The sequence below is a fragment of the Salvia miltiorrhiza genome, chromosome 6 (genome assembly GCF_028751815.1).
Source record: "Salvia miltiorrhiza cultivar Shanhuang (shh) chromosome 6, IMPLAD_Smil_shh, whole genome shotgun sequence".
Classification (NCBI taxonomy): Eukaryota; Viridiplantae; Streptophyta; class Magnoliopsida; order Lamiales; family Lamiaceae; genus Salvia; species Salvia miltiorrhiza.
In genome coordinates, this window is record NC_080392.1 from 6,573,896 (window position 1) to 6,586,350 (window position 12,455).

At 32.9% G+C, this 12,455-nt stretch overlaps 1 protein-coding gene across 2 annotated transcripts; it reads right to left on the minus strand.

Annotated features, from left to right (window-relative positions):
* Positions 1-4,467: 4,467 nt before the first annotated feature.
* LOC130988272 (glucan endo-1,3-beta-glucosidase 11) lies at positions 4,468-7,759 on the minus strand. 2 transcript variants are annotated; one of them, XM_057912076.1, is made up of 3 exons: positions 7,230-7,759; positions 5,522-6,555; positions 4,468-4,723 (listed from the first exon to the last, which is right to left on the minus strand). In XM_057912076.1, the coding sequence occupies exons 1-3, from the start codon at positions 7,276-7,278 to the stop codon at positions 4,637-4,639; spliced, it is 1,170 nt and encodes a 389-aa protein (XP_057768059.1). In that variant the 5' UTR covers positions 7,279-7,759; the 3' UTR covers positions 4,468-4,636. The 2 variants fall into 2 exon arrangements, with proteins under 2 accessions (XP_057768059.1, XP_057768060.1); XM_057912077.1 differs by having other exon boundaries at positions 5,542-6,555; positions 7,230-7,706.
* Between the last annotated feature and the right edge of the window lie 4,696 nt (positions 7,760-12,455).

Here is a 12,455-nt window from a genome sequence, read left to right on the forward strand (position 1 = left end):
AATTATTCAAAATCTATTCTTATACAAACACGAGCCGTGTGTGAGATGACATCTATCTAATCTTTTGGTTGAAAAAAAAAAGTGTGAATAGGGTTATATTATATGAATCAAATATATTCCTCAAACAAAAAATATTGGAAAGAAGAGAATTTGAGCAAAAGATGAAGTCTAGTGGTTGACCCAGAGTTGGAATATGAATATGGGGTTGTGGGAGGAGTTGATGACGTGGGACCAAATCCATTATCGTCCATAACATAACTATGCACCACTTGTCCTATTTTTTTGTGGTTTTTGCCTTCAATGTCACAAATCTATATTTCTTTGGCATTTTTGCATTGATTCCCATAATCTTATTTTTCAAACTTGTACGAATATTAACAAACTTTATGGATATTTTTGTTTGAAGAAGTCATATAAAATATCACCCTAATTACCTTGTCAGACTGTCCAAATATTGAGTTGCTTTCATTCTTTTACCAGAAGAAGGGATAGAGACTACATTCTTGCATTGATTTTACACAAATTTTGACTTTTTCTTACTTCTTTGTTTTGAACGACGAGAAAGTTCGAAGAATTGCTCTGAGCTTTGAGGTGTTACACTCACAAAATCGTAATTTGATCAACTTAGTTGATATAGATTAACTTTCATACGATTAACATAAAATAAAAATATTATTTAATTAACAAAACAATTAGTTGGAAGTACTTAACTTTTAAAAGTACTAAGCCAACGCCCTAATCATGCAATTGCATGATTATTTGTCAACCTAAAGTTGGATCGATTATTTAATTATTTATCTATCTTATCCGTCAAATCAAACATCCTTTTAAACTATCTACTCATTTGTGGTCATGAGTTCGAATTTCATAGGGGGCACATTTACATGCAACTGCTTTATACGTTAGTTAAGGGGTATTTACTTTGTATGTTTGATAAGAGGTGTAATTGCGTGTTTTTATCGTCAAGATTCGGATTCCTCTAATAATCTCACATTTTCAATGAGATATGGATCAAGGAAAATTAGTTTAAATGATAAAAATATTAAGGACCTTGACACAATAAGTTCGCCTCTAAAATAATTTATTATCAAATATTTATACTATAATTAATTTTCCATTTTTTGATGATTTTGCCCAACTTGTTGTGTAAACTGTAGAGTATTCTAACCTATTGTCTAGAATGAGCTTGTATAAGGTTCATATTAATTACTCCATCTGTCCACAAAAAGTACTTTGACATTTGTTCAATTTTTTCACAATTTTTTTTCGATGACCGGAAAAATGACATAGCAGTGACACGAATTTAATTTTACACGTAACACTGACATGGAATATATATATGAATTTTAAATTACACATATAATATTAAATCATAATAAAAAGTCCTAATTTATTTTAATTTCACATTTTTATCGGGCAAAAGGAAATCAAAGATTACTTTTTGACGCTAGAAAAAATAACGATTGCTTTCATTTCCATCACCTTTGTCGAAGGGTTCCTCTCCAAACCAGTGTGGAAGTCTTCGTGTCGAGGTCTTCCAAATCAGTGGCGCCGATTGCTCGCTGATTGCTGACGTCGATTGCTTCGTGTTTCCAGTCTTCCAAACCAGTGCCGATTGCTGGCGTCGGTGTTTCGTCCATTGGTGGCGCTGATTGCCGAAACAAGGGTTTTAATGTTTAAACTGAAACGCATCGTTTAATTTATGGAAATGGCGTGTGCCGGCGAACCACATCATCGCCATGTCGATTCCGATTTGAGGGTAAAAAAATTGTGGGGAAATTGAACAAATGTCAAAGTATTTGATAAAAAATGAAAATTTTGAAGATTGTGGGGGAAAATGGATTTTGGGCAAAGTTCATGATATTATATGCAATTAACCCTTAAAAGTATGACACTTTTTTTTAGAACATGACCCACATCTTTTTCTTATCTTTTATCCTTATAAATATCCTTTATTTACAAACAAAAGAAACATCCTTGATTCAATCTCAACTATTCATTTCATAAGATATTTTTTTTATTACATTAAAATCACCACCAATTTTATTAAATCATGTACCCACAAAAATGGTGTACAGATGAAATATATCTCATCATATCGTGTTGTTATCATGCATCATATTTCATCTTTTAACTATCGGGTCGACTCCATTAATCTGATAGCTCAGTTAAATATAATTATATTGTCTCTGATTTTAAAATGGGATTTAATTACTACAGATAATATGTTGATTTGACCACTACCCAACAAAAGTTATATAATTACGATCTGATTATACCTTTAAGCTATGATGTTAAAATCTTAATTATTTTCAGATTTTAAGTTCCGTAAAAAGTTGTTGATAGGATTATAGTCCATAGATGGACCTCTTTATATCTAATTCTATGGACCTCTTTATATCTAACCCAGCCAAATTATTGCATTATACTTTCTTTTTATTAGTATTTTTTTTTTATCTGCATTGGTTGATTGATAACCTGTATGGTCTCTTTCACTTTTCTTTTCTTGCTTTTTTTTTTTTGTTTGGCTTTTTGTATTTCTTTCCCCAAAGTGCTCAGCATCTAATCCTCGAGCCCATCTTTGATGCAGTGAATAAGGTCACAACAATTTTGATGAAATGTTCGATTTGAGCAATGAATATTATATAATATATTTTTTTCTGACGATGAAGTGTAATCATTTGTATTTGTTGTTGTGGATGGTTTGATTCGCTTACATGTTTAGAGTGTGACTGTATTTTATTTCTCTATAATATCGTTTTCTACATTTTAAACCCCTTTTTTTTTGTTGTTGCAAATGTAGTGTATAGAAGAAATCACATATAGTTTACTAATGATTAGTTTAAATAGATAAAAACAATATTTTCTTTGTTTCTTAAATAATTTTTTTAATTTTCGTTTTCAATTCATCCTTAAAAAAACATTCTTTCTTATTTTTAAATTATGTCCACCACTAATAATACCCCATTTACGCTAACTTTGCACATTTTCACCTCTCTCAATACCATATTTACTCTTGTTTTTCACTTTTTCATATTTTTATCGTAAAACTCGTGTATCTCCCTTTCAGGAAGTTATTTGAGAGACGGAAGGAGTATAAATTAATACATTGTTTATTAAAATAAATCAAAACTCTTGATAATTTCTACAATCTGAGTTTTGCTTTTAACTCATTGAAAGAAATAGAATGTGAGAAATTATATTACTAAAGATTTAAATGCTCAAGAGATGATGATTACCGTTCTTGAGAAATGATGTATTGCAATCGTATCATATTGATACTTTATTTCCAACTTTGATAATAATTTTCGTAACTCAATAAAAAATATCTTGATATATAATGAAAAAGTAATAATAATTACAATTTCAAATTGTAATAATTAGTGTAAACTTCAAATATTCATTAATATTGAAAATGCATCACGAATTAGTGAAATTGGTATAAACTTTTTTTTTTTTAAACGGAAATTGGTATAAACTTAAGTATTCATTTATGGAGGAAATGCATCGTTAGTTAATGACATAAATTAAATGCAATACCTCTAATAATAAATGTTGATTTTTAAAAGTAACTTATTCATTTATGGAGGAAACGCATTCATTTATTGAGATTTTTAAGAGCAACTTCCACGGCTTATTTTATTCTTTGGATGATTGCTAATTTACCAATTCTCAATATATCATCAACATCAAAAGGACTTTTATAAAACATTGAATGATATGTTATTTTTTATTTTTAATAAATGAGGTATCCCAAGACTATGTTTATCAATGACCTTCATCGACCCAATTTTTTAATAAAAAATAATTTCTCTTTCTTCCACATATACAATTTATAATTCAATTCAACTTTTTTTTTTTTTACTTTATCAATAATCCACATCAACCTAAATATATTTATTATTGTTTACTGTATTTTTTCAATAATAAAATGCCAAATGGCATAACTCCATTTGACAAATTAGGTTGTGGTACAAGTCGGTCATAACATGTTTTTTACAATCGGTTGTGATGTTAAAAATATTTTATCATTTTATTTTCAATCAAACATTTTGTCTTATTTGTTGACCAGTCGGTGGAGTCGTGAATAAAATTGATTTTTTAATGTAGTATAGATATTCAAATTTTGATTCGAAAAAAATGCATTTACTGAGTCGTTAACATAAAACGATAAGGCTAAATTTGACAGTATACGACTAGTTATGTTGTTAAATAAATAGAATATTTAGACTATTACTTCAGCATTCACATATACTTATTGCTTTCACTTTAGTAAGGGGTATTATAGGCGTATAATTTTTTTGTAAAAACAGACAATGTTATAATACTAATAAATAAATTACCGACTTAAAAAAATTGAATAGTTTGTTAGACGAGATGAATTGCTAGGCTGAGCTAGTAAGAAAAACATTCAAGAGCAATTTTACTTATGAGAAGCATAAATTAAATAAAGGAGAAACAAATGAGTGATGTTATAATGTTGAAGAAATAGATATAAGGCGATGGTGTTACTAATAGTCTGCAAATGTTGAAGAAACATATTCTACACCTACAAATCACTATTCCAAATATAGTATACGTGGAGTGATTTTTCATTTCTGAAATCACATAAAAAAAAAAATATAGTTGGATTACCTCATAATCTCAAGAGCAGAATCAATGTGGAAGCTGAGATTGTGAATAACAAGGAACACCATCTATACCATTTTCCACCTCCAACCTCCTGCAAATACACAAAATTTTCCCTAAGAATAAAGGCATTACATGAATTTAACCAATCTGTGTTCTAAATTCATATAAGTTTTCTAAATTCTTCAAATAATTTTTAAAGAAAATAGCAAGAAAAAGAGAAAACTAGCAGCTCACTTGTATTCTATGTATAACAATATGGGGGCTGTAAGGCATAGTTGATGACTTAAAGCTAACTAATTTTTTTTGCAAGTCAGCATCTTTTACATTTGTTGAATTCATTCCAAAAACAAGCTTGATATTGAGGTGGACAATGTTTCAAAGGCACACACATTGAGCAAATAAGCACTTGTTCGCCTCGTCGTGTAAGCAACAAGTGAATAGCAACAGCAGATAAAATATACACACTTCCCTCAAATAGTATCAGAGTTTCTTGTCTGAAACATCAATAATACGAGATGCGTTGAAGTGTAGCAAAACCAAGCTCCTGAGTGCTTTATTATATCTATCATTCAAACTTATGGTTACTGTCACACTATCACAACTCAAGTTCCAGCAGTACTATATCCAAAATCAGGTCTCGATTGTATCCACTTCCTAATGATCATTTAAAGATCTAAAATATGTCGGCTGGAGCATACAAGGCAGTTAATGGATATAGAAAAAGATAATTCACTAAGCAGAAATATGCACGAATAATAATATAACGATTACTTTGCAAACCAACACACTCAAAGTACAGACACTCATTTCTCGAATACTTTGAAAAGATCATCAAGCAACAATCATAACTACCAAATTATCGAAGATATTTTGGAAAGGAATTCAATACCTTAAAGGAGAAGAACGAACATGAAGTAGCTGAGGATTTAAGTCCAGGGAGCCCGAGATCATAAGATATACTCCCATCTGCTTTAAAAAGTCCATAATATTTCTCAGAGCCGGCGCCTGGTTTCGAGTCCTCATTGAATAAGGCAAATATGTATGCTTTTAATACATGTTTTGGCCTAAGTGGAGTCCCTTTTCTCTTGGCTAGCCTTTTACGTAAATTGAAGTGGTACGTCCTTGCATTGTTTGGCGTTGCAGCAGCTTCACTTTCATCCCCATAAGATGCCCAACCAGTTTCAGTGATTATAACCTCCATTTTCTTGAAGCCAGCATTCTCTAGAGCAGCGTAAGCTGCATCGATCTGAGCATCCAGCAAGTTATCATAATGTAAATCCGTTTTATTATCAACTATTCCCTTATTTGGCTGAAACAGAGCATAGTTTATATCAATCTTCCCCTTATTGTAAGTATAAGCCAGAAACGGGTATGCATTAAGACAGAACGGAGATCCAATCTGCGAAAAGAACTCCAAGAGAGGCTTCATCAACGGAGCGACACCCTCCGTGAATGTACAAGAAGAAGGAGGGTACGAATTCTGAAAGACAGCCTGCGAATGAGCTGTAGAAATCTGAATTCCTTTATCAATCCCGAGCTTCTTTGTGGCATTGTATATATTTTTTGCAGCACCCAATAAAGATTGTGAAAGATCAACATCGCCTCCTAGAACTTCATTCCCTACGGCAATCCCAACAATGTGCGTATCAGGAAGAAATGCCTTCACATTATCCTCGACCCAAGTCAGGGCATGGTCTGGATTAGCACTCATTTCTTTCAAGAAACCATTGGGAAGTCCAATCACCAACTCAAGCCCGGTTCCTTTGAAGGCATTGAGAACACTGTGATCAGCATCGTAAATCCTAACATTCTTGATCTTTGCAGCCTTAAGTAGCGTTACAACTTTCTCGGGTGAAGGGATATTGTCTGCTATCCTACCATAGTTGATCCCAAAAGTCCCAGTAAACGCCATAGCCAGACGGGCTGCAACAGGTAGTGGAAAAGAACATAAGCAACAAAGAACTCATCGATTACAACATTAAACAAGCAACAATACCAAAGTATTTCAATCCCATCAATGCACTAAAATTGCCCCATTCATGAGTGTACAACCCGAAACAGATGATGGGCACTTTACTCAACTTGTTCTACATTATAAAGCCAATTTGGCTTAGCCAAAGCTTACAAAATTTGATTTAGCTTAATATAAATGAAAGATTAAAAATTAACACCTAAGCCTGCAGTTATCACAATCGAGGTACTACAATTGCTATTCAACACAGACAGAGCAATATGTTTTGCAAGCCAAATCTGAACAAAAAATTATGTCATGGAACCATAGTTCATATGCCAAAAAAAGTACTTATTGATCTGATTTCAATTTCAAACTCAGAACATTATTTTCAAATAGATAAAAACAAAAAACATATAAAATAATATTGATAAATTATAATACTACATCATATTTCTTGCAGAAACGACCATGATCAATGATCCAAAAGCAAGCACATCCGAATCAATAGCATATTTGAACTAAGAGCTCCAGAAACAATATATATTTCAATCATGTTCTTCCCCAAGAACACAAAACAAACAAACAAATAAAATATGAAGAAACAAACAAAAGGCGCTGAATTAACCAAGAAATTAACAATTACCATCTCGTGCGAGAAAGAAAACCAAGAACACAAGTCCAAGAATCTTCATCGCTTCAGGAAATTCTCTACTCCTTCAAACTAAAAGCTTTCTAAATCTTCCTCCCAAACAGAAAACCAGCCATCAGCAACTGCTTTCTCAACTTTCCTATATTCAAGACTCGATTTTCACTCGACCCACAAAATTTCTTGCAGTATTTGAAAGCAAGAAGCTAATGATCTCCCAAAAAAGGCGGTAGCCGGCGGCAGAGGCGGTGGTTTAAGGGACGGGTTTTAACGGTCGTTTTCTTCAGCAGGGAGTGAAGAATTAGAAGTGAAGACTCGCAAAAAAATTAAAATTTTCAATAATAGAGCGTAGAAATATATGAAGGAATAATCAAAATTGAAAACGTAAAAATATATGCAATTTGTGTCGGACGGTGATTGGATTTTGCTGGTCCACTTTGTTTATGGACTTGAAAGTCTTGCTCGATTATTCCGTACTCGTTATTCTTTTAGAACCTTTTTTAAACAATTTATTTTCGGAATTGTTTGAAATTGGAAAAAAGGGAAATTAGGGCCACTCTCAAGCTCAATGTTGTGGCTTTCACGCATGCACCCTTTTTCTATTTTTCTTTCTTTTTATCTTTTTTATAGCATGGTTAATTTTTCAGTCCAATGAAACCTTTGCCATGTGTCAAACAATTATTTATGTATTTGACAAGCACACCACGAATGAACACATAATAATAAGAGTGGATTTTTAAAATGGCCACTTTCATATTGTAAAGATAAAAAATGTCCACCAAAATAAAAAACTTAAAAAATGTCCACTGTTACCAAAATACCCTTCACATTAAAAATTAAAAAAATGTCCATTTTACATCACCCCTTTAAAAAATCCCGCAATTCACAACCAATGTGAATTCACAACCAAAAATTTGTGGTTGTGAATTCATACTGGTTGTGAATTCACAATTCACAACCAATCGAATTCACAACCAGAATTTTTTGTTTGTGAATTCACAACCAGTCGAATTCACAATCAAAAGTTAATTCACAACCAAATTTTTTTGGTTGTGAATTCACAACCTAAATTTAATTCACAATAAGAATTTTTTTGTTGTGAATTCGACTGAGTGTGAATTCACAACCAAAATTTAATTCACAATAAGAATTTATTTTGCTTGTGAATTCAAGTAGTTGTGAAATTAAGTTTTTAAAGTTTGAATTCACAATTAAAACTAGAATTTATTTTTTTTGCGAATTCGAGTTTTAGTTGTGAATTCATAGATTTGGTTGTGAATTTAAGAATATTAAGTTGTGAATTTATCAAGTTAGTTGAAAATTCAAGAACATTAAGTTGTGAATTCATAGATCTAGTTGTGAATTCAAAAATATTAAATTGTGAATTTATAGATGTGATCGTGAATTCAAAAATATTAAGTTGTGAATTCATAAATTTGGTTGTGAATTTAAGAACATTAAAAAAATAATCATACAGTTCGATCAAATTGTTGTACAACACCAAAATACAAAAGTTCTAAACACAAAAGCTATGTTGCTGAGGATCAAGTTCTTAACACAACAGTTTTTTCATCTCATACAAAAATTCTTCGTACATATTAACAAAAACTAATCAAAAAGTTCTTCATACATACAAAGTTCTTCGTACATAATAATCAAAAAACATCAAACCAACAAAATCTCCAAACATCAAACCAAGAATATTAATTTGACTAATCACCCTCCTCACACCAAATCTTCTACAAACAGCCAACAAAATTCACAAACAAAAGTTCAAGCAGATTTGCAATAGTCACAAACAAAATTCCAGATCTACTTTTACAAGGAGAGAGAGAGAGAGCGAGATAAGGAGAGAGATTATAGATGTACAACACAGTACACAGATTTAAGCATCGTCGAATTCATCGGGGCTGCAGAACTCGGTATCGGAGGAGAATCGGAGACGCCGCCGCGTCTGGCGGTGCAGATCGTGTGGAGGCAGAGAGCAGCGGCGTCGCGTTCGCGCTCCTTCTTTTTTTTGACCGGCGATTTTACCTGGGGAGAAGGCTCGCCGAAAGTTGCCGTGGCTGGGGATGTCTGCTGGCGCTGCATTGTTCGGCCGGAAGGTGAGCAGGGGCGGCGCCGCTCTAAGGGATGAAACCCTAGGCGGCGCGAGGGGCTGAGTTTTGGGGGGTTCCGTGGTGGTGGTTGTCACGGCTAGCCTCGGTGGTGGAGGGCTCTACGGCGGCTGTAGGGATTGGGTGGAGCGCTGTGGCGAGAGAGAGAGAGAGAGAGATGGCGGAGGCGACGAGGCCGGGGACTGCGGCGCTTCGCGGCGGAGGGCGAAGCAGGAGATGGCGAAGGTGATGAGGCCGAGGCGGCGGCGCTCCGCCAGCGATCTGAGCTCGAAGGGAGGGAGGGAGAGAGAGAGAGAGAGAGAGAGAGAGAGAGAGAGAGAGAGAGAAGGGGGAAGGCCGTGAGGGAGAAGAGAGAGAAAGAGAGTGGAGAGAGAGAAAGAAGAAAATGAGAGAGGAGACGTACCTGGAGAGAGAGAGTACATATTTTTAAAGGAGGGTATTTCCGTCTTTTCAATCCAAAAATGGACAGTTTTTATTATTTTTATCTTGGTGGACAATTTTTATCTTTACAATATGAAAGTGGATAGTTTTATATATTAACTCTAATAATAATAATAATAATAATAATATAATAATAATAATAATAATAATAATAATAATAATAATAATAATAATCCTACAATTTTGAAGTGATTGCAGCCTTGCATGTAAAACCGATGGGTGGAGGTGGAAAGCAGCTTCAAATGGAATCTTCTTCGTCAAATCGGCGTATAAAGCCCTTAGCCTGGCATCATGCTCAAATGACAACCGCAGCGAAAAGACGGAATTTCCGACGACCTGGAAAGCTCCTGCACCGCACAAGGCAAAAACTACAACATGGAAAATTTTGAAAGGAAGGTTGGCAACTTGTGACAATCTACAGAGAAGGCAGGTGAACATACCGAACACGGAAGCTGGTTGTGTGTTGTGCAAGTCACAAACAGAATCTATATATCATCTCTTCTTCTCATGCCAAAAAACTGCTGAAATTTGGTACGAACTACTACTTTGGCTCGGAAAACAGACGGCATTTCACTCCAATGCGAAAGAACACCTGCTAGCCTTTATTAACCTTGGGAACAAAGCGGATAAACAATTTCTAATTGGAGCTTGGATTTGCACAGTTTGGTGTGTGTGGAAAGGGAGGAATGAATGTAAGTTCAATCAAGGAATTTGGAACAAAGAAAAAATGATGGCAGAAATTAAGTCGAGGCTTTGGGGCTGGAACACGGCCTACAACCTGTCGACATCCTCATCAGATTTCAGAAATTGGTTCTCCGTTGCAAAGCTCTATGACTGATTCTTGATACAGAGTTGACAATCTTTTCTTCCTCTCTGTATTTCTTTACCTCCTTATGTACTCTATTCATATCTCATGGTACTCCGGGTACCTTTATCTTAATAAAAGTTTATCATTTTCTGATAAAAAGAAAATAATAATAATAATAATCCTACAAATATTTGGAAAATAAAAATTCCTTTCTTTTGGGTCTTTTACTCAAGGGGTAAGTAGGGGTCGAAGAAAGACAGAAAAATTAATTATCTAACCATATTCGATATTATTTTTTATTACTACTTTTATAAAAAAATAGTCTTTTGGTTCATTAAAAAATTATTACATTATGAATCAAATAAATTTTAATAAAATGTAACTGAAATTATGAATAAAGTAAGAGTCTGCCAAATTTTTCTTGAACGGTGGAAATATTAAATTTTGATCCTTTCAAATAAAGTAATTAACAATATGAATTAGTTTATAATTAACCCTTGGGATATTGATTTTCATTATGACATTTCCCATATACAATTATACATATGTAGTAAAAATTTCACTGAGAATGCAGAAAGTAAAAACTGCAAGAATGAATTAAGCCCATACAATCTTCTTAATACTAATAAAAATGGTCCTTGTGCTTGTGTTGATTAAGCGGTAAGAAGTTAATGCTTAAGGCCAAAGATCTTGGATTTGAATCCTCTGTGGCAAGATTTTTAAATTTTTTTATTTAATTCTGTTAATTATCAAAAAAACAAAAAAAAGGTCCTCCTTGACATAGAGAGCAAAGTGGAAGAAAAAGGAGAGAAGGATTGTAAAGGAAATAACTTTGTTTAAACTATACATATTCTTTAAATTATTTTTTGTTTTTAAAGTATTTGTTATCCATTTTCAAAAATCGAAATACCTTTCAATATTATAGAATTTCTACAGGCGAGTATCCGACCAAGATTCTATAATATGCACTACTGTATACTCGTGGAATTTTCATGTTTAGCATTAATCTACACAGTTCAATATAGTAGCATTAATAAAAGGTTTAATTTTACTTATTAGAGACTGAATTAATAAACTTTAATAAAAAAATTAATTTATAATAAATAATTAAGTAATTAAATAATAATTAAGGGACCATAGATTAATGGAGAGATTGCCAACCTCACAGTGCAGTCGGCCACATCCAAGTATTTTTTTTTTCTTTTCTTCTCCGAGAACCCAACAGCTTTTGGATAAATCTACATTTTTATTCAATGTGTATTGGATAAATCTACATTTTTGTGTAATAGCATGCAAATTATGTCCGACGAGTCAAATACACATAGGCTGTGTTTGCTTTTTATCCCTCTAAATAGAGGGATAATAAAAATTTATGTCTTTAAATGTTTGCTTTCTCATCCCATATTTTACACAAACACCATTTTTCCTTCCTTATCACTCCATTGAAGTGAAAATAAGAAAGGAAAAATGGTATTTATGTAAAACGTGGAATAAGAAAACAAACATTTAAAGGCATAAACTTTTGTTATCTCTCCATTTAGAGGGATAAAAAACAAACACACCCATATAGTATATGTTAATGCTTTTTTTTAATGTTTAATGCTTTTATATGCTATATTAATGCTTCTTTTCACCCCTTAAAAATGCTTCTTCCTATAAAATCATAAATAACACAAAAATCAATGATTCATATCGATTTGTTAGTTAATACATGGAATTTCTTTTAATTGGACCGAAAAAGGATGATTCCATTTTAAAGAAGGAAAATGATTAATTAGGGCTCCTTTTCTGCAAGACTTAGAATCTAAGTTTCAGGCTACAAATAACGGTCCTTTCTCCTTTCTATCGTCACTTGTT

Excerpts from the sequence above, each read along its gene's own strand:
- LOC130988272 (XM_057912076.1), bottom strand. The coding sequence starts at position 7,278 with ATGAAGATTCTTGGACTTGTGTTCTTGGTTTTCTTTCTCGCACGAGAT. Across the intron at positions 6,556-7,229 it reads TTTCTTTCTCGCACGAGATG|CCCGTCTGGCTATGGCGTTT; the intron begins GTAATTGTTAAT and ends TACCTGTTGCAG. Across the intron at positions 4,724-5,521 it reads GTTCGTTCTTCTCCTTTAAG|GAGGTTGGAGGTGGAAAATG; the intron begins GTATTGAATTCC and ends GTGTATTTGCAG.